This window comes from Cantharellus anzutake (assembly GCF_015039405.1).
Source record: "Cantharellus anzutake strain C23 chromosome Unknown EI90scaffold_265, whole genome shotgun sequence".
In the NCBI taxonomy this organism is placed as follows: Eukaryota; Fungi; Basidiomycota; class Agaricomycetes; order Cantharellales; family Hydnaceae; genus Cantharellus; species Cantharellus anzutake.
This window is the reverse complement of record NW_024067215.1, coordinates 12,942-33,555: the sequence shown is the minus strand read 5'-3', so window position 1 is coordinate 33,555 and position 20,614 is coordinate 12,942. Positions and strand designations below refer to the sequence as shown.

At 48.8% G+C, this 20,614-nt stretch overlaps 1 protein-coding gene across 1 annotated transcript; it reads left to right on the top strand.

The window, feature by feature from the left end:
* Nucleotides 1-16,139: 16,139 nt before the first annotated feature.
* EI90DRAFT_2956079 (uncharacterized protein) lies at nt 16,140-19,097 on the top strand (the record flags this gene model as incomplete). Its single annotated transcript, XM_039055437.1, has 2 exons — nt 16,140-17,522; nt 17,580-19,097. 2 exons carry the CDS (start codon nt 16,140-16,142, stop codon nt 19,095-19,097), a joined length of 2,901 nt encoding a protein of 966 aa, XP_038907651.1.
* Nucleotides 19,098-20,614: the final 1,517 nt, after the last annotated feature.

Genomic DNA, 20,614 nt, shown 5'->3' with positions numbered 1-20,614 from the left:
AATGTAGTGAGTATGTAATAGCGTTATCTGAATTGGTCAATGCAAAAAGAACCAGAACCCCCATGGGATTTCAATCAACACTTCAGATGCGGGGTTGATGTTTTATGAAATAGAAAACGCAAGCGACGATAACTGAGAATTACAGATGTTTGCATATATACGTATGTACGGCAGTTGTGCATGTGTGCATGTCCGTCTCGCTGCGAGGGCACAACGCGCACATACGAATATCGACAATATTCAATGAGGTTGGGGGCGAACAAGCGACCTAAGCGTTGCAAAATGGATGAAATGAAATCTGCTACCCGAAATGAAAAAGCTGCCATACACAGCATATGACGCAATCATACGACGTCAACCATGATGACCAATCGCGCGGTGCCAAGTGAGCAAGAGCGGTCATGAGGATGAGAGAGAGAGAGGAGAGGAGAGTCTAGCTAGCAAGGAAGTTGAGGGAGGAAATTGGAAATTAAAAGGAAGGGATGTTCTTTCAAGCATTCAATGAAGTCTCAAGACAGGAGGCGAGTAAGCACATTCCAAGAGTTGTACGGGTAAGTTTTTCTCCGCCATGAGTGTATGCGGATACTGATACCCGTTGACATCGTGCGAAGGTCCGCCTCCCAACGGAGGTGGGGACGTCGGATCAGCAACCGGCGAAGGGGCGAGAGATAACGAAAGGCCAGACAATGCACCACTACCATGTGCTCCAGAGGAAGCAGCGGAGGAGGAATAAAGGATGGATCGAACGTTCGCTTGTTCACGTACAAGACGCGAATACACCGCTGAACTGCACGTGCGAGCTTGATCAAATGGATATTGAGCAGACGCCATTTGCATTACGTTTGCCCAATTGTTCAATGTGGATGTATAGATCGCTGTGTCCTCGCAAATGTACGAGCTGAGCGTTGGATGGTAGAGGATCTATGGAGAAGAGGGGCATTTATTATTCCGAAAACCGACTTGAAAAGGAACAAGCCTACTTCTATCATCAGCAATGCAGCGGCTGTTGTTTGTCCCAAGATACGTTCAGGTAAGAACTCGATCGCTGCACGGGGTGGGAAACTATCGCAGATGAATTGCAACATGGCCTGGGCTCTCGAGATACACTGATACCATCCCAGCGTCAAATGCAAGCTCCAACGCTTGGATGGAAAGTGGGACGCACCACTGGAACGAGCACTTCACGACTCTTCGAAGCATACGAAGGCCGACTCGTCTTTGTACGAGGACGAGGCTTCGCCTTGGCAGCCTTCTCCGAACGTGATGAGGACGAATTTGACTCCTCCATCACAGCCTGCAATTCGAACGTATATAGTACGAGGCGATAATACCATACGTCCAGCTGGATATTGTTCAAGTAAATTCGAGGGTCTCCATGCCCTACCCAAAAAAAAAAAAAGTAATCAGAATACATTTGTCAAAACCATCCAAACAATCACACCAACACTCACCGGTAGCCCTAGATCTCAGTCCACTAACTTCATCCTCTAAATGATCCAATATACTGCCACACTTTTGAACAAATTTGAGATGCCCATTCTTATTCCCACCATTTCCGCTTCCAACATGCACCCTAAACGAGGCCGCACTCTTCTCGTTATCAGCCGGTCCGAGCGCATCGCTCAAAAAGCCCGTCATAACATTAACAATCTGGGACTGAAGTTGTTTCGCTCGTTTGAGCGGAGAGGTGTATTGCGGGTGAGTGGTAGCGAAGGGGAGGATGAAGGAGATTGAAGTTGTCGAAAATCAGACGACGGATCGACGTCTTGATCTGCAGCTGTCCGACGCGCCAGAACCGTCGTACTTAGTGTCGTCTGGAGAGCGGTCGTGGAAGAGCTACCTTTAGGAGTGGCAACCGCGGCACTGGCAGCCGCGGCAGCAGAACTTCCAAGCGCACCAGAGGAGGGATCCGTACCAGGAATGATAGCCTTAATCGATGATGGTCGTAAAATGATAAACGTCCTATCCACTGTCGTACAGATGTTAAGCACCGAGCTGCATTCAGCGAGTTCACCCTGTGAATCAACCGCGCCATTCAGTTTCTGTTGTCGATAAAGATGGTGTGACTCTGCGAGACGCATGGCAATTCCCGTCCAAACCCATCGTTTGTCTGCGCCAGTGTTCGTCACACCTTCCAAGGAGGTCCTAACGGGCTGCATCCACGTCACCCACAAGATGAGCGCCAGACATACATCAAGTGGTGAGTCTCGGCCGGATCTTGCTCCTGTTATGGGATCCTCAGTCGAGAAGCATGCGAGAGCTAGTGCTTCTTTCGTGATGGAGAGGGACTCTGGATAGAGATCTGGACGTGAACCTAGGAAGCGTGACGCAATCGTGCAGACTGTTTCCGACGAGTGGTCACCGCCATGCATGTGCAAGCGGGCAGGGAAAGTTGTTGATTGAGCAAAACTGTCTCATCCATAAAGGATACTCAAAACAAAGAAACAAAAAAGAAGTAAACACACCTATAGTAAACACTAAAGGAAACCTAGAGAGTACCAAAGGGATAGTGTGATAATCCGGATCCAAGATCTCCGCATGGGGATTCAAATGAGTATAGAATCTACAACCAGGGGGTTAGATCCATTCCGCCGAGTGATGAAGGAGGGGTTGGGGGTCCAGAATCCAGATCCCAAGAACGGTTAGAGAGCGACCAATTGACCCATTATCCATATATTCAGTGCGTGCCGAACATGAATGGATGCCGAATTTCAAATGATTGGAGTAGGTGAACGTGGGTGATGCAACAGTCAATCCAATGGTTCAAAGTCAGTTCATATCAGATGTAATGGTCAAGGGTAATGATTCGGGTATACCCACATGGAGAAAAGCTGCTGGACTTCTTCAGGGGAAACGATGCCTCGCACAATCAAGGTCGGAGGGAAGTATTGCTCATTAATCATACGTTGGACTTCGGGGTCTTCTTCGAATTGTTGCTGTTGTTGCTGTTGTTGTTGCTGCGGCTGGTGTTGAGGATGCGCCACCTGGTGATGTGAATGTGAATGCGAATGTGGGGGTCGAGGTTGAGATTGTTGCGGTGGGGGCTGCGATGGTGGATGATAAATCTGGTTGTATGCTAAGGAAGGATTGGCAAGTTGCTGGGGTGGCGAAGTCATAACAAGTGTGGAAGCATCGGAGAGGTAGGGAGACAGTTGATCGCTGGTCATCACGGCCATCAGCCGTGGTGTCGTTTCGTCGTCTGCGTTCGTAGTCGTGTTGGGGTCGGGTGGGGGTAATCGAGTACTATTAGGCGTAGTTGAATGAAGGAAAAAAAAAGGTATTATGAGACGGGGATTAGACAGAGAGTAAAGTTGTTTTTATAGAGTAAAAAGAGGACACGCACTAAGGTGTGCCACTGGGGAGGCAACATCTCTTCCCTTGCTTGCAATTTAAGCATTTCGTCGTGCCAGGTAAATACGTACAGTGGATCTACCGGAAGCGCATGAAACAAGTGGTTAGAATTCAGGGACAACCGCTGTTCGGCTGAACAAGATGGCGCGGGGGAAGGGAGTGGGTAAAAGGGAAAGGAAGTGCAATATGAAAAGGAATGGTGGATTTTTTTTTTTTGGTTCGAGAAGGCTTACTTACCTTGGATTTTTTGCATCTAACGCAAGGAGGTCGGCTGTATTCGTGCTTCGTTTGATCGTTTTTACCCGGAGGTGCAAGTTGATGATAAATAATGGTAGAAGCATTGATAGATAAAGGAGATGCTGTGGGGGATACAGTTGGCGGAGATTGTTGAATTTCTTCCACTTCCGTAATAGTAGTAGTCGACGGCGGAAATATTGAAAGAGACTCTTTTGGGTTGGAGATTGTCAATGGATCGAGGTGTTGTTGCAAGTCCGAGAGCGACGACGGGGAGCCAGCAAGAAGAAAATCAGTTACAGATACATGATTCAAGGGCGGTGGCGTCGTTGGCGTTTGGGGCGATGAGGCGATGCTGTTTGAAATATCGAGCGACGCGGATTGGATGTGTTTGAGTGCTTCTTCGAAGATATGCGCAGGCAAGGGTAGCTGCTCAGAACCAGGCAATGCGTCATCACACAGGCTGGAAGCAGTGATCGGGGACGCAGTGGTGGAAGAAGCGGCAGTGGAATCTCCCGCGGCCATCGCTGAGAGCATGGGTGGAGATGAATCAACCTCAGGGACTGTGACAGTTTCAGTTGATGAGGAGGATCCCCTATCTGCGGTTGATGCTGGAAGGTGAGGACAAAGAGGGACATTCGGGTTGTCTAGCGAAGCGATGGCGGTGATTGAGGGATGGGTTCGCGCCTCGTCGTCGTTCCATCGGGTCTTGCCATCATCAGCAGGGTCGGGCACACCAGAGGCAGCACGCTGAAGGACAAGGAGAGGATGCATCGCTGAACGAGGAAAGCACACGGAGGAACAAACAACCCAGAGTTGAAAGCAAGGGGTTCGCCTCCGAGCTTTCAACTTAACGACTGATACCAACATAAAAAAAAAGAAGACAAATCGAATTTTAGAATTAGATCAGCAGATAGAATGTCTTCATCGGAAGCTCGCAAGTTGATTACGGGTGTTCTCTGTTGGGAACGGAAAAGGCAAGATCTTTTGGAGAATTCAGGTCACAACCGTAATCGGTTCTTGTCCAAATGTGCAATTCTTCGCTGCCTCGTGTTGGGGGAGGGGAACATGTAGATAATCGAGGCGCAAGCGGAGGAATTGAGACACTGTCATCTTGAATCCATATCTGGTCAAAATCGTTAAACCTAGATTTCTTCGTCGCGGTTGCCATTCGCAGCGGTAAAGGAATATTAATTCCGTTGGCGCTTTAGACAGACCGAACCTAATACGGAAACTAAAAATACAAACGGCCCGTGCTCAAACACAGCCACCTTTTATTACCGCCCCTCCTCATGCCTGGTGCCCGTCGGTCACGATCTCGCTCACCCTCATCGCACCATCGCCATCACCATCAGGGTGACATCGTTCTAGCTGACTATGGCATTGAGAAAATAAGTGAAGATGATTATTTCCTCAAGAGTGACAACTTTCGTCTGTGGCTCAGACAGGACAAGGATAAAGTCAGGATAAGCATTCCTCTCTGACCCCCCTGCGTAAGGCACAACTCATGGTCATGTTTTTTTGATGTGTTTGGCTATCCCGGAACTGGAAATGTCGGACCAGTACTTTGACGAGCTGTCTGGTGACCAAGCTCGGTACTATTTTGCCAAGTTTGTCAAGGTGTGTTTCCAACCGGCCAGTCATTTCCTTTCGCAATACAACCTCCCGTCGAAAAAAAAAATTGTCATAGCGTGCTTACAAACCACTTCTCCTCTTTAGCGATGGAACAGAGGCCAACTTAAACGTACGGCTGAAATACTCCTGAGAACCCAAGAACTGGGTTTCAACGTTGCCTATTCATACACATCTAATTCCCGTCCCCGAATTTTTCAGTACCTCTCTACCAGGTCGACAACAGCACCTCTCCTGCACCAGCGTCTTCTCAAACCGCCTACAGATGGTCTTTTGCATCGAAAACTTCCAAAGCTGATCAAAAAGCCCTGGAAAATGTTCGCGAACAGATTGCTTTGGATACGTCCAATTCTCGTGAAACTTCCTTCGGCAAGCCTGCCTCATCTTCGACGACTCCACATGAGCATGCAACCGCGGGAATTCGCTCTCCTATCTCCACCAACAGGCGTAAGCTGATAGGCCCCAGCATGCCGCAAGGTTCGGATGCCCAACTCCTCGCTGAAGAGCAATCGGAGTCTGCCACACTCCATTTCAAAATGTCGCGAAAACGTGCCCGTCAAGAAGAATCTGAGCGTTTAGATGATGCTGTGCTGATGGGTGGAGGTGCCGCTAAAGGTGAACTACGAGGACGGGACGGTCAATTGGAAGCCAAGAAAGCCAGGAGGGAAACTGACCGATCCTTTCGGGATGCAAGAGGCGACGACAGTGCGGGGTTTGATATGCGCGATGATGTCCTCATGGGCAGTGGTAGTGCTGACAGTTTCAAAGCCGCGTGAGTACGATGTTTCCGCTTAGGGTCTACCTGCTTTCGATCCACCATTCCTACCTTGGCTACACCCGCTATCGCCTCGTGGTAGTGGCGACCCATGTTGCTGTCAAAGCACGCCTTTTTTACTCCTCCACACTTTTTATCACGTCATTTTCCATAACTGGACTCCTGTCATCAACTTGGGGGTTCGGACTTTTGCGCTCCGATTCGCACAGTGCCCCAGTTCTCGTGTCAGGTTTGACTTTTTGAGTTATATCGCCTCCCCCTTATGGTGACTCGATATCATCACAAAAAAGCCTCCTCAAACTATCGAACCCCCTCCCCTCCCCTGATCGGCTCATTCAGTTGACCCACTTTGCACTCTCTGATCTTGGACTCACAGGATCGCAAGAAGGGACGCAGCTCGTGCCCGCGCCGAAGCAAGATGGCAAGCCACACAGGATGAACGTAGGGGAGGAAGTGGAAGTGGTGGTGGTGGTGGGACTTCTGAAGAACGTCGGAATGCGATACGTGAGAAGGATAAGCAGACGATGGAGATGCTGAAGAACTTGGCGAAGCAGCGGTTTGGATGACTCAGCAGCGGCCCTTGCCGGGTCACGACCGACTTGCTGGGTAAAGCCGCGGTATTACATATATGGTATCATTTTTGACGTGAATTGATTTCGACGCACGGGCTTCAACGTAATTCAGCCGGACGAGGAACGGCCTTTTTCAAAGCGGCATTTCTCACGCGCCCTGTAGGAGCAAGGAGGAGTCACCTCAGGAACATTATATCGGGTGGCACAATGTACGCATGCTCTCTGGCTCTCTCATCGGTGCCCAATCGTCGTAAGCCTCCATCGCAGGCGTTATCAATGAGACCTATAGCTAAGCGGTAACAGCTGAGAAAGCAACGTTAAGAAGATCCATGCTGAGGTAATTCAACGATCTCTGATCAGGGCAGATGACCATTTCCATGCATTTCTTGCTCGGCTATGCATGCATCGCATCGTGCATGCAACGATTCCATCACTTCTATGTGTCTTGTCAGTTTGGCTGGCTTGTCAATGAACACTGGGTTCATCTCGACTGGCTCTTGGTATTAAGGGCTTAGCTAGGGTCTTAATTCCTCGGTCACCAGTAAGCTTTTTCTTTTTCTACATTAGGAGAGATTGCCACAACCGATGATCATCGACTCCCGTTACAGAAGAAACAGTTTGAATATGTGTCTGTGTGGGATGATTTCCACGGTACTTTATCTAGACGAAAAGCCCAACCCTTGCCAAGAGAGGTTGTGCAACCCTTCTTCCTCTCATCATCACCATCACACAACGGCATACGGACCGTAAAACGAGAACAAAGGTTAGCTAGCGCGAGCACTTCGCGATGATCACAATATGACAATCATTGTATCACACACTTATGGGGGCGGCAAAGAACTTCCAAGCTGATCAGGCGACAGAAGTACCTTAGTATCCACAGCCAGTCAGGGCCCACAGCCAGATCAACCCGGTTGAAGAACGACGCCACCATCGAAAAGCCTCAATGAAGAAAACATGGCGGAGACAGATTGTCGTGTTGGCGGCGGTTGCGGCTCAACAACAACTAGCATACATAAGGCAACTTGTAAACAGTGCTGCAGACTTGTTGTGCCGTTCCCCCCGCGGATGCATTGATCTACTAGAGAAGATTTGGCGGTCAGGAACTCAATGTACAGGTTTATTTAAACGGTTTACTGAATACCAAGCGGTTGTGACAACACTTACATAGACCAGGCAGTTGTCAACCCAGATCCAATTGTTAATCCTCGGAATCCTCAGACTGAATGATAACGCCTTTTAATTCTGTGGCGACCTGTTCAAGGAAGGGAAATCGCCCAGCCAAATGGCGAGAGGGAAGGAGTTAAATTTGCGAGACAAACACACAAGTCAGACGTGGTCCGAGAACCCAGAGCTAGAGAGATACTCACCTCCTCTCCGAGTCTCCTAAGCCTTTCAACATCCTTCCCCACGAGGGAGACTGTAACGTTCTTCCGAAACTCAGGGTATGAACCAATTCGAATCCCTTCTGGCTTAACACGAATCGACAAGTCCGTTAAGAACGGTGCGATAAGAGATTCAGCCATCCTATTTCAAAATAGGAATCAAAATCACCCATCAGCGCGCGGGCTCCAACAAGGGTCCAAGGATCACATAGCGGTGTGACTCTTCCTCAACAAATCGCCTTAACCGCCAGTACACTAGTGTCTGCGGCGGCGCGTTCCTTGCGGCGATGTGTTGGGACGGCCACCGAATAAAGGAAAAATAACGGTAGAATAACCACAAACACACTTACTCCGTGCGAACAAGCAGTCGGAAGAGTTTATCAGCAGAGTCAGGTAAGAGAGCATACGGTTTGAGTCCTTCGAGCAATCGTTTGAAGATGCTAGGAACGCCAGGTAATATGCAGAGCTTCTTCTCTAGACGTACGACTGGCTGAGTATATGCCCGGTGGGGGGGAGGGGGATTGGAGTGGAATTATTAAGACGTAAGTTCAACCATGCACATTGTCTTGAATCTCATTTTTGGCATGCACGAGGATAGACTTACCACCCATAAATCTTCAGCAACGAATAACACTTCAGCGTCAGCAGGGAAGAGAGTCATTCGCAATCGAGCTATATTCTGCGCTTCGGTTTGGTTATCGAGATCCGATCGATGTTTGCTCATCTCCCCCATTCGATGCTGAGTTTCTTCGTGATACTTCAATTCCTGTCCAAAGGCTTTGGCCAATGATTCATAGGTGATGTCTTAATGTCCCAAGGGCAGCCATGAGTGGAAAAGTCATAGTTTTAGAGCAACAAGGGGGTACTGAAGAGCCAATATTACACTCATACCATCATGCGTTGGCCCGATGCCTCCAGACGTGACGACCAAGTCGAATTGGGACACAAGCCGCCGACTTGCTTCGATGCTGAAGGTTATGAGCGGGGGTCAGTCTCTAACGCGAAAGCCTAGAGGCCGGTCGCGTGGCCTCGTTGTAACTGCAGTAATATACGAACATCTCTTTTTCGTCATCAGCTATGACCTCGATACGCTTCAGATCGATCCCAAGGCCAAAACAAAATTTGGCGAAATAGTGTGAGTTTGTATCTTGAGTCTTTCCATTCAAAATCTCGTCTCTAGTTGACGAGCACCAAAGATCCCGTCGGGTATATCCCCAAAATCATAGTCAGCGCTGCAGGCCCCACCAATTGTCAAGCCAAGTACAACAATCAAGCCATTTACCCAATAATTAAACATGCTGCGGTACGAATTGTTCGAGATTGAGGAGTCCTTTCTGGGAATGGTGACACTGCGAACCTCGTTGCAGGGGCGGACATAATAGTCTTTCTTATTGGTGACAGTTGGGATCGAAGAGCACGGAGCCGTGTAATTGCAGATGGTGGGAGCATCGAGGGCTCCCGTTTACTAATTTTAGTCAAGAGCTCAAAAACGGAGAACAATCACAAATTGCCAAATTCGGGTAAGTACATATATCAATAACGTACTTTGGCGCCACCAACTTCGACTTGGAGGCAAATCGACAAAGCTGGAGACTGAGGTACTAAACACTTTGACTAGGCAGAATTATAAGTATAAACATTCGGAATTGGGTGAATCGCATGTTGAATATTACGGATCGATTGGCATCAGCCTATTCTCGTCCAAGTCAAACCACTCCCCGAGATAGCTGCACATTCCAGGGTCAACTCCACCTCCTTTCTCCCTCTCATCACAAAAGTCGAAATGAGGACACGTCCCACATGGAGTCTGGGTCCATCCAATTCCGATAGTGGTATTACGACGAACGGCCCTGTAAACGACACCCGAGTTGGATGCATTCAGTGGCAGCGCTGCTGCACTGGGGATCGAAACATCTGCAAAACTCCAGTCAAACTCTTCATTTTCGCCCGATTTTTTCGTTTTGGGTTCATCGTCGCCAAGTCCCTCTTCCTCTTCTGAGTACTCAAGCTTGGCTTTTCCTACAGGACGGATTTCATAAGCCTCCTTGAGAGCGATAAACAACTCAATCTAGTTACCTATTTTCTGGCGTTTCATCCTGTTCGACATCATTTCGTCCTCATCAGAATCTAGGGAATCCTTACGACTTTTCCGTTTACCGGATGCTTTGCGTTTAGAAGGTGACCCGCTTTCCATATCCGAGAGATCCATGCCATACTCAGGGTCGTCATCGTCTTCAAATGAACCATGTGTACCAAGGGCCGGGAGTGCCTCTATTTCCCCCGAATACACCAACGCATCAAGAAGCATCTTAACATGTTCCTGTCTGAGTTCCGTGTCGGATATTTTGGCATTTTTTAGCCACCGAGTAATTTGAGCTGCAGTTGGGTAAATTGATTTTGACATTCTTGTCGGATAAATCATGTTCGAGCATTCCTCGGTTGGTGGAGGAAGGCTCTGTAACGTTGTGCAATCGTTAAAGACAGAATCGTCAGAGTAAGCATGAACTTACTAGATCCTGGATGTGCATAAGTATGGCTTTCATATTGTTCTCCACATATGCAGTGTCCCACGCATTATCAGTGTACCATGGGCCGCCAGTAAGCTCGATCGCAGGCTCGATACCTTTCAACATATACGTCTTGCGCGTTGGGTATTGCACGTTCGTTACACGCTTAATGAGCTGACTCTGCTCCAGCTTCTTTAGCCATCGATTGATGACAACGGCGGCTAAACCTGTCCTGGCTTTGAGATATCTTATCCATGCACCTTTTCGGGAACTAAGGTCGGTTATTTACTCTGGCGTGTAAAAAAAAAGACTGAGGCTTTACCGATGTTCCCTTGAGCCTCGATTGCCGAATAGACGAGATACTCATCAGGATGCATATTGGCTTTCCTGTTAAAACAACGTGGTGCCCGGTTACTGATGAACCTGGTGGAAAAGGCGCCTACACACGAACGCTGTAGCGGTGGCCCGGTCAACTCCTCGATACCCAGGTTCACCATCCTCCATCATCACCACAACGAGCAAGTTCTGTCCTGTTGATAAGTACCCATGAATTGCGTGGATCTCTACCAACTTACTTTTGAGAGGAGATCATTGATAGCACGGAGACATTGTGCCTCACTCTCACTGACTTGCGAGAGCAAGTCCCTAGTTGAAAGTGTCTGACGACCCCCACAAGATTAGCATGTTACGAACGTCATTAAAGCGTTGTGTTGCTCACCCTATCCTCAGCTCTTAGGCACGCTTGCCATATCCGTTTGGGCAGATCCGACATCAGGGAATTTAGGCGCCGATTATGTTTTGGGATGGCAAACTCCGTATTTTCACCAGACTTGACTATAAGAACTAGCAAATTTGCTTCCGGTTTTAGCTCCTGATTACTGCATCCATTGTGAACCCCCAGTGACAGTAAGTCTTTCAGACATTCCTTTAGCCCGGCAGCTTTACATATTCCATTCTTCTAGATGCGTGATAAGTGGAAGGTATGACGAAGTGCATTCGCTCTCTGCTTAATCCAAGACCAAATCGTTCCCTCCGTAGAAAAAGAGATCTCGCAGGCTCCGCCGTAAGAGAAGAAAGATGCGCGCTCGTTCCAGTGAGTGTGCCCGCTTCTTTGGACAGGACGTACATGCTTAAACCACCTTTAGAGTAATTGCCATCCGAGAACGTGAAGAGCCTCGTTCCAGCCAGCACCTGCAATGACCACATCGCTAATGTGAACATGTCCATCCACTTGCTTATGCGTAATTGGCCCGAACCTCATAAGCGACGATGTATTCGTTGCCGTGTGCCATCGAAGCTCCATGTCGAACAGCCAGTCCTTTCGTTTCTCTCGCGAGCGGCTGTTTTAGGATGACGGTTCTTGTGTAATTTTTTTCGTGTGCATCTATGCTATGATAATTGCATCATTTACATGCATGCATATTTCATTATTTGGTCGAAGATTGATAAGTTAATCACGGAATAAAGTTACTGATACTGCTCGACGTCCAAGTGTGAGGTACTGAATCACGTCGGAGTTTCCATCACTGCATCAACTTTCAGTACTCCCCATGCAAGCCCACCAACACGCCTTCCACCTAATATTGATGGTTCCCCTATTACTTGCTCCATTCGAGCTTTTGTGGGCTGCGTATCTGCACGGTCTGAGTGGGAGCTTTTAACTGACTGGGATTCAAACACACAAGAAACGAACTCACATAGGAACATGTCGGTATGAGGCTCGTACATCCCAAGCCCAACGTTCTCCCCGTCAAGTCGTTGACGTTTCCTCGCAAGATGTTGAACGATCTGTGGATCAGCATCCACCATTTCAGTTTCCCCAAAATGATCAATCTCCCGAGCTGCTTGAATTGTCTCCTCCAATCCACCGTCCACGACCGCAAGCTGTGCTTCGCCAAAGGAATCTTCCCTCTGGGGTGGAGGATCTAAACTCAGGGCAGCTCCCCGAAGACGCGAACGTCGAAGAGCGCCGTATTGATCATTGGACTCGTGTACCATAAGTGCCACCTTCCAAATCCAGTTCTCCTCACCCACTCCCTCACGAAGGAGAGTGGATCTCCTAGCGGCGCCCCCAGTCGTACCCAGGCCCGAAGTGGACGCCCCCACCATACTCGTGTTAGCGGAGAGGCTCAAATAATATCGATCATCAAAAGGTCCAAGACCAGCCCCTCCGAAGTGTGTTGTCGGGCCACCAGTGCGATATACACCAGTTGAGCCGTACGCGTTTTGAGTGTTGGCATTCGCTGCACCTTGTGCGAACTGTTGTGCATGTGTGCGAATAGGTTGGTTGATGTCGCCCATTGGGTAAAGGTTAGGGTCTGGCAGGTCGCCAACCGGATCCCCGGGAGTGATGCCTTTGGCAGTGCAGTCCTCTCGTGCAGCATCCTCGTAGTAGTCGTCAGTAACCCAGCGTCCATCTGTATGGTATCATGAGTGGATTTACCGCAGGTAAGGGATACATACTCGCCCTTAATCATTTTTGATCCATGCACTTTGAATGCACTTCGCACAGCTATCATAGTGACACTTCTGGACTTAAGGTTGTTGGACAAACGTCCAAGAGAAATGAGATGCTCTTTTTCGGCTTGGGAGAGGGTGAGTTTTACAACAGTCGGATTCCGTCTGAAGTAGTACAATGAATCCCGGAAGCCAGAAGTTCGGGCAGCGTCGATAGACAGCATGTACTGTTTCTCGGGATTTGACCGCCATGGGCTCTTGAATGCCGGTGCTTTGAAAATGCGACCTGGGGTTCGGAACTAAGTTAGCGAATGGCTGAGGCAGGTAAGGAGACAAAGGAGCATGCCTCCTAAAAGATTCCCCAATTTATCGATTTTTGTATCTCCTTTGGGGTCGTCTTCTGTCATTAGTTCATCCTCCTCGAAGATGTAGTACTTTCCCTTGACCTTTCGGTATGATGTTCCGACGGGAAAATTGGGCACTGAGGAGCCATAAGAAGAAACGTAGAAGCAAGTAAGCAAAGTTTCTCCGACTCACCATCATCATCTCCTGCAGCACTGTCCTCACCAACAACGTCTGGATCCGGATCGTCATCATCGGCAGCTTTTGTTGTTGGGCGTGTGTTTTTCAAAACAACAGTAAGACCAGAAGGAGGGCCAATCCTCCCACGCCCTCTGCCTCTGCCACGCCCTCTACCACGTCCTCTTCCTCTCGGTGTCGACGTGCCACTAAGACCCCGTCCCCGACCTCTGCGTTTAATCACAATAGTCGGTCCACGACGAGGCGCTTCTTCTTCATCAACACCGTCAACATCAGCCCCCTCCTCTCGATCGTCTTCGCCTTCGCCATGCTCGCTCTCGTTTGCGAGGTCCTCGTCATCTTGTTCGGCGTCTTCACCCTGGTCTTGATCTTCATCCACTTCTGCGTCCTCTTCAGCATGTGATCCCTCTTCCTCTTCCTCCACCTCATCGTAAGTTTCATCGGCTTCATCATCGTCTTGAACTGGTATCGCGGGTACCTTATGACGCGGCATCACAGCTCTCAATCAGTGAATTGATAGTCCATGTTGTGTTCCCACACCCACGTGAGATGGGCTACATCTCGTATTATGTAATAACTGGTAGACGCCGCCTGACGCGGCAGAACCCGCTACTCTCCCTGCCTGAAACCTCGCTGAAGCTCTTTGAGTGATATGTATTTGGATCGTTCCAGAGATTAGATACAGAGACCACGGACGAGGAAATGGTCATTTGGACCAGCACGATATCGATTAGAGTCTGCAACACCCAAAGCGTTACATGGAAAGCAGGAGGAAGTTAAAAATGAATCGGATATAATCATCAATATAAAGGAATTTCGCCCGAGTGTTGGCACATGCGCTGAAGGCACTCAACTGTTGACAATATGACGCAGAAGCGTTAAACAGGCGTTGATCGTTGGAAAAGTCCGTGATTGAATGCTTCATTCGTGATGGAGGGAGGAGATGAAGCGGAAGTGGGGGACAAAAAACCGAAAGGCAAGAGAACATGGGGTGATGTTTCGTTTGAGATGGACAAAGCAAGTTGAGGCCTGTGGAATGCGCAGCTGCAAGGTTTTAAGAGGCAATACAACAATAAATTCGGGCAACATGAAAATTGAGGTTTCATCACATGTTCGATTACAATAGAACACGAGATCATGGAACAACAACCAATATATAAAGAGCGCGGTCTCATTGGATGAAGACGCTTACTTCAGCTCCCGTTTGGGATGCACTCGCCTAGGTCATCGCCCCTTTAGGGCACTCCCCCGGTTCTGCTTGCTTAGATCATCACCGATTTACATAAGTCATCGCCCGTTGAGGTTTCCCATACAAAGGCCCTCTTCGAATGTCCTGAGAACCCCCCTCTATAGCCCTATGTATCGGTTGTCCGCTTGTTGTGGTTGAAACCATCAAGTTATGCTTGTCCTGTCGCTCTTGCACAACCAAGGCGATCAAGTCTTTCTTCCAAAGGGCAGATCAGCAGCAAACCTCAGGCTGTCCTACAGATCGACTCGCAGTGTCCTTCCATAAAGAACCAAATGAAAGCTGCAGTGCCTTATGGCGGCCACATGCTCTTGGGCGGTGCAGTATACATTGTTACAATCGCGGCATTGCAGCCGGACACACTGAGCACGATATCAGTGTCATTAAATATCGTGCTCTCAGCTCACACATTGCGCTTATATACATCTCTGAGTGGCACAATGGGACAAAGCACCAGCAACAATGGAACCTTACAATGGTGGCAATATATTGTTGACTAGCCAACCATTGGCACAAAAGGCATCGGAATGCCATACATTTGCTTCACTGTCACCGCATCGATTCTGCTCTACACCCATCCATCCCCATCAACCATGTCGCTCAAGGAAAAGGCGAACGCTCTCAGACGAGATATTAATCACATCTTCACAGGAGGAGGTGACATCGCCATCCCAATTCTCACAGCCATCTATGTTGCATCCGATGCTCTTCCTCCCCTCAAAAGCGCTTCTAGTGGCGCGCTCTTCATCTTCAGTGAGGTCCAAGTAAGCAATGGGTTGCGATGAATCAGGAACCAGGGCTTATCACTCGTAACACACAGAAGTTCAAGTCAGATAAGAAAGAATGGAAGGAGTTTGGGAAATATGTGGTTGAGGCTGCAGCGAAAGTACTGGCGGCCACCGAATCTTATGACACCTCAGCAGAAGAGGTAGGACCTTGGCTAGAGAATGTCAAGGAGTTAGATGCGTGCGTGCTTTTGATTTTCGGTCGGTTGGCTATCCTGATTATATGACACTCCGCAGCGCGCTAAAACAGATTGTGTCCGAAATTACACCAATCATCATGAAAATGAAGAAACGGTCCAGTGTTGCCAACTTTCTATCACACTTAGTACATCCGGGAAGGATTGATGACTTCAAGAAAGTTCTCGACAGGGCCTTGACATCATTTCAAGTAACTCTTCCTTGTGTTGTTGTTCCTCTACTATCCTGACTATTCGGGGTCATATAGCTGAGAACCAGCCTAATGACTGGCGCCAAACTAACAGACATAGCAAATAACCAAAGCCGTTTAGGGAACGACTCAGTTCTGGGTGAATTACGATATCCGACTATCGCTCATCATAACCCAGCCGACGCATGCCTGGAGGGCACCCGAACAGTTCTTATCGACCATATCATGACCTGGTGTCGCAACATGGAGGACGACTCGAAGCGGGTCATGCTACTAACGGCCGTGGCTGGTGCCGGCAAGACGTCGATTGCCCATTCGATCGCGGAGAAGTGCGCGAGCGAAGGGCTATTGTTGTTGACATTTTTCTTCAAAGCAGGCGAGCAGTCGCGGCCTGACCACCTATTCAGCGGCATGGCTCGATCACTAGCAACGCGTGACCCCTCATACTGCGCCTCCATCATATCCATTCTTAAGGACGACCCGACCCTTGCGACTGCACCTTTCATAGTGCAATTCGAGAAGCTTGTGGCCGGACCCCTCCTTCTGAGGGGATCGCCTTCCGGTGGTCCTGTGGTGGTAATTGTTGATGCTTTGGATGAGTGTGAGCCGCAAGTCTTCGAATGCCTTGCCGATATACTTCGGAAAGAGGCACCGAGATTGCCTTCCAACATCAAGTTCTTTGCCACCTCGAGACATTTTGATCTTGTCGATCGTTTTCTCTCGCCTACTTTCCCCATCGAACGTCTCGGAATGGATCTCTTGGATGATACAAACAAGCATGACTGCACCATTTACATCCGTGCACAGCTGCGTAGTCTGAAGGATGCCCATCCTAGTCTGAGTGGATTCATTGAAGAAGATGCGCTAGTTCACAAGATATCGGAAAAAGCTGGTGGCTTGTTCATCTGGATTAGCGTTGTCTTCCGTTATATGAAGTTGAGCAGCAAGAATCCGAGGAGAACACTGGACAGGCTGCTCATCGTAGGTACAAACCGATCAATGGCTTCTCCTGATGGAATGATGGATGCCCTGTATACAAGCATTCTGGACAAGTGTAGCTGGAAGGATGAAGATTTTGTCCATGACTACCCGATCGTTATGGGAGCGGTCCTAATCGCCCGACAACCACTGTCTATTTCAGCGTGGGATTCAATTTTGTTGCCGTTGCTGAAGTCTTCGGTCCGTGACACGTTGTCTGAGCTTACTCCCCTCCTCTCGTGGGACCCGTATTCCGACACGCCGATTCGTATCATTCACCAGTCTTTCCGTGACTTTCTCATGGGCCAAATCGAGCCTGAATCACCCAACCATCATCATTACGTGGTGGATACGACAACGGTGAATGCGAAGATGGCCCTGCGTTTCACTGAGATCTTGAATAAGGATCTTTGCTGTGTGGGAGGTTTGGGGCTGATTGAAGATTTGGCTGAAAAGGATGAGCTGCCACATATCCCTCAAGAGACGCTTTCCGCACAACTCAGTTACTCATGTCAGTATATCGTGTATCACCTCATCGAAGTTCAGGAGCCACCAGAGGAGCTCAGTGTATCGGTTCTCATGTTCCTGAATCAGCATATGACGCGCTGGGTTGAAGTCTGCATAAGGACGGAAAGGTACATTAGTCTATCATTGTTTCCCGAGTGGGCCAAGGTATGAGTTATCAACAAGCTTCATGAGCCATTCTTAATGAGTCTCATTCACATTCAGTTGAGCGTTGGTCATTTTTCAGAGGAAGATATCCACGCATTGATTCAAGTGCTTGATAAAGCGAGAGCGAATGTAGCCTTCTTTTCAAGATATCAGGAGGCATATGAGTTGGCAAATGACTCCGTAACACTCTGCCGTTGTCTCGTGTCAAAAGACTCAGAGTCTTACACCCCAGATTTGGCTCGATCACTCCGCAATCTTAGGGCATCATTGCGCGAACTAGGACGACATTCCGAGGCGCTCCCCGTGATTGAAGAAAGTGTGAAACTCTGGCGCGAGCTTGTCGCTGTCGACCCAACATCATACACCCCAGATTTGGCCCGGTCGCTCCTCAATCTTGGTGCATCACTCACCAATCTGGGACGTCATTCCGAAGCGCTTCCGGGAATCGAAGAATGTGTGAAGCTCTGGCACGAACTCGTTGCTGTTCACCCAACATCATATACCCCAGATTTGGCTCAATCGCTCCGGATTCTCAATAATTCATTGGACAATCTGGGACGTCATTCTGAGGCGCTCCCAGTGATCGAAGAATGTGTGAAGCTCTGGCGCAAGCTCGTTGCTGTTCATCCGACATCATATACCCTGGATTTCGCTCGATCGCTCCGGAATCTTAACAACTCATTGAACAATCTGGGACGTCATTCCGAGGCGCTCCCAGTGATCGATGAATGTGTGAAGCTCTGGCGCGAGCTCGTTGCTGTCCACCCGACGTCCCATACTCCAGATTTGGCTCGATCGCTCCGGAATCTTAATAAATCATTGGACAATCTGGGACGTCATTCCGAAGCGCTCCCAGTGATCGAAGAATGTGTGGGGCTCTGGCGCGAGCTTGTTGCCATTCACCCGACATCATATTACACCCTGCATTTGGCTCGATCGCTCCTAAATCTTAACTCTTCATTGCACCAACTGGGCCGTCATTCCGAGGCGCTGTCGGTGATCGAAGAAAGCGTGAAGCTCTGGCGCGAGCTCGTTGTTGTTCACCTGACATCATATACCCCAGGTTTGGCTCGATCGCTCCAGAATCTTAAGGTATCATTGGACAATCTGGGCCATCACTCCGAGGCGCTCCCGGTGATCGAAGAATGTGTGAAGCTCTGGCGTGAGCTGGTTGCTGTTCACCCGACGTCATACACCCCAGATTTAGCTCGATCACTCCACAATCTCGCTTGCTCATTTGATTTCCTTGGTCGCCCTACCGCAGCCGTGGCTTCCATGGAAGAATCCATTTCGCTTTGGCGTTTGCTACACGTTACTCATCCGACCTCATATTCCTCTGATTTAGCCTTGTCGTTGCGAGTTCTATCCGGCTTGTTTTCACAGCTGGGGCACTATACAGAAGCACTCAATGTGGGCGAAGAGTCGAGGTCCTACTATCATCAGCTTCATTCTCAATACCCTGACGTCTATATAAATCATCTTCGATGGTCATATTCCTGTATCGCTGATGCGTTGGAGAGTCTTGGAAGGCACCATGAGCTAGCGATTCTACGCACTCTCATGCAAAACTTATGATATAAGGTGGGACATACACTACATGACGGTTGGCCGCACGTCCGCATCACAAACAAACCAAACCACATTCTCTTGCCTGGGATATACCCAAGACACGAGCCCATCGGTGCCCTAACCCAACGTTTCCTGTTGCGGTGTTCTAGGTCTACCTGATTACTTTGTTTGCTACTTTAGGCGAAAAGAGAGCCCGATTGGCGAGTTCCAATTCTATTGTGAAAGTAGACATCAGGGAAGTGGGCGAGTTACTTGGGCGGGAATTATAATGGTCGTCGCTGAAACGGACCTCCAATGTGAGCCATTGGTTCCCAACGGTTCCTTTTGCCACGCGAGCTTTCGCAATTGGAGTTGATTCTGTTTCGCCATGTTGATTATAAATGACAAGTAGCTAGGTGAGATTGGGTACGGGTCTGAGCAAACATTTTCAAGAACTTTGCTAGACGGCGGATTCCAAATCTCCACCACAGGGACTCCATGGAACCCTGTTTCTTTTCCTGCGTAGTGCCAAATCCGTAGTGTAGGACTTGGACCGAAAGCATAGGGAAATGAAACCACATGCCACTGCCCTCAAATACCGAGTATATGAGGGTAAATCGGATGTCGAGCAAAATGCGATCTTCGCCGAGAAACAACTGCCCTAGGATGCCTCACCAAAACAAAATTCGTAAGGCCTCCTTGCGAAATAAACTATCACGGGTGAGAACTAACGATCGTCTGTGACTCTGAGAGGAGCAGCCGACTGCATACATTTGAAAATTCATCTCCAAGTCGCCTTCAACTTCCGGCTTGTATCCAATAATAGAGCACCCTTTTGCACGGCAATTCAGTCTAAGCCCACAAGACCCGCTACAGAGTAGCGGGAATTACGACGGGACTGTAGTACTAGTAACACCGGTTCCCTTCCTCATCATATCAGACGATGCTCTTTTGTGCAAGAATAACTCATTCAAGCCTCCCAGCACCTTATTTATGGACTACCACGCCCCTACACCCCTCCGACGGATTCCACGAACGGTTTTTGGTGCAGTCCCGAAACCCCTCTCTTACTGTGCAACAGATCACCAAGAAGGTCTTATTCGCATCGAGAGCTTTATTTAAAGCCGATATCTATAATTTCGGCAGATGGGACTGGTGAGTCGCAGAGTATAAACGTAAGGCCCATCAACATCTTGAGTTCCTGCGTTCGTCTAAACCATCTAGGTGATGGTTAAGCAACCCCCCCGTCAAGTCCACTTCACAATCAACCATGGCAGCCATTTGTTGAATTCTTCGCCGAAAGCTGCGAGTTGATGCCCAAGGGAGAGAATAACTGATCAGTAGGATTGAGGCTTGTTCCTGCTTGGTGCTCATCCTTTTAGGATGACTGCGTAGCTTGTGTTAATTCTTCGTCCCACTCAGCTGTTGTAAATCTGTCGGGTAACGACCTTGGTCTGGACCCTCAGGCGTGGCTGAAGAATCGGGCTTCAACGATTCTGCCTTGGTCTCAACGTGGATAAGTATGGATCACTTCTGGCAGATTT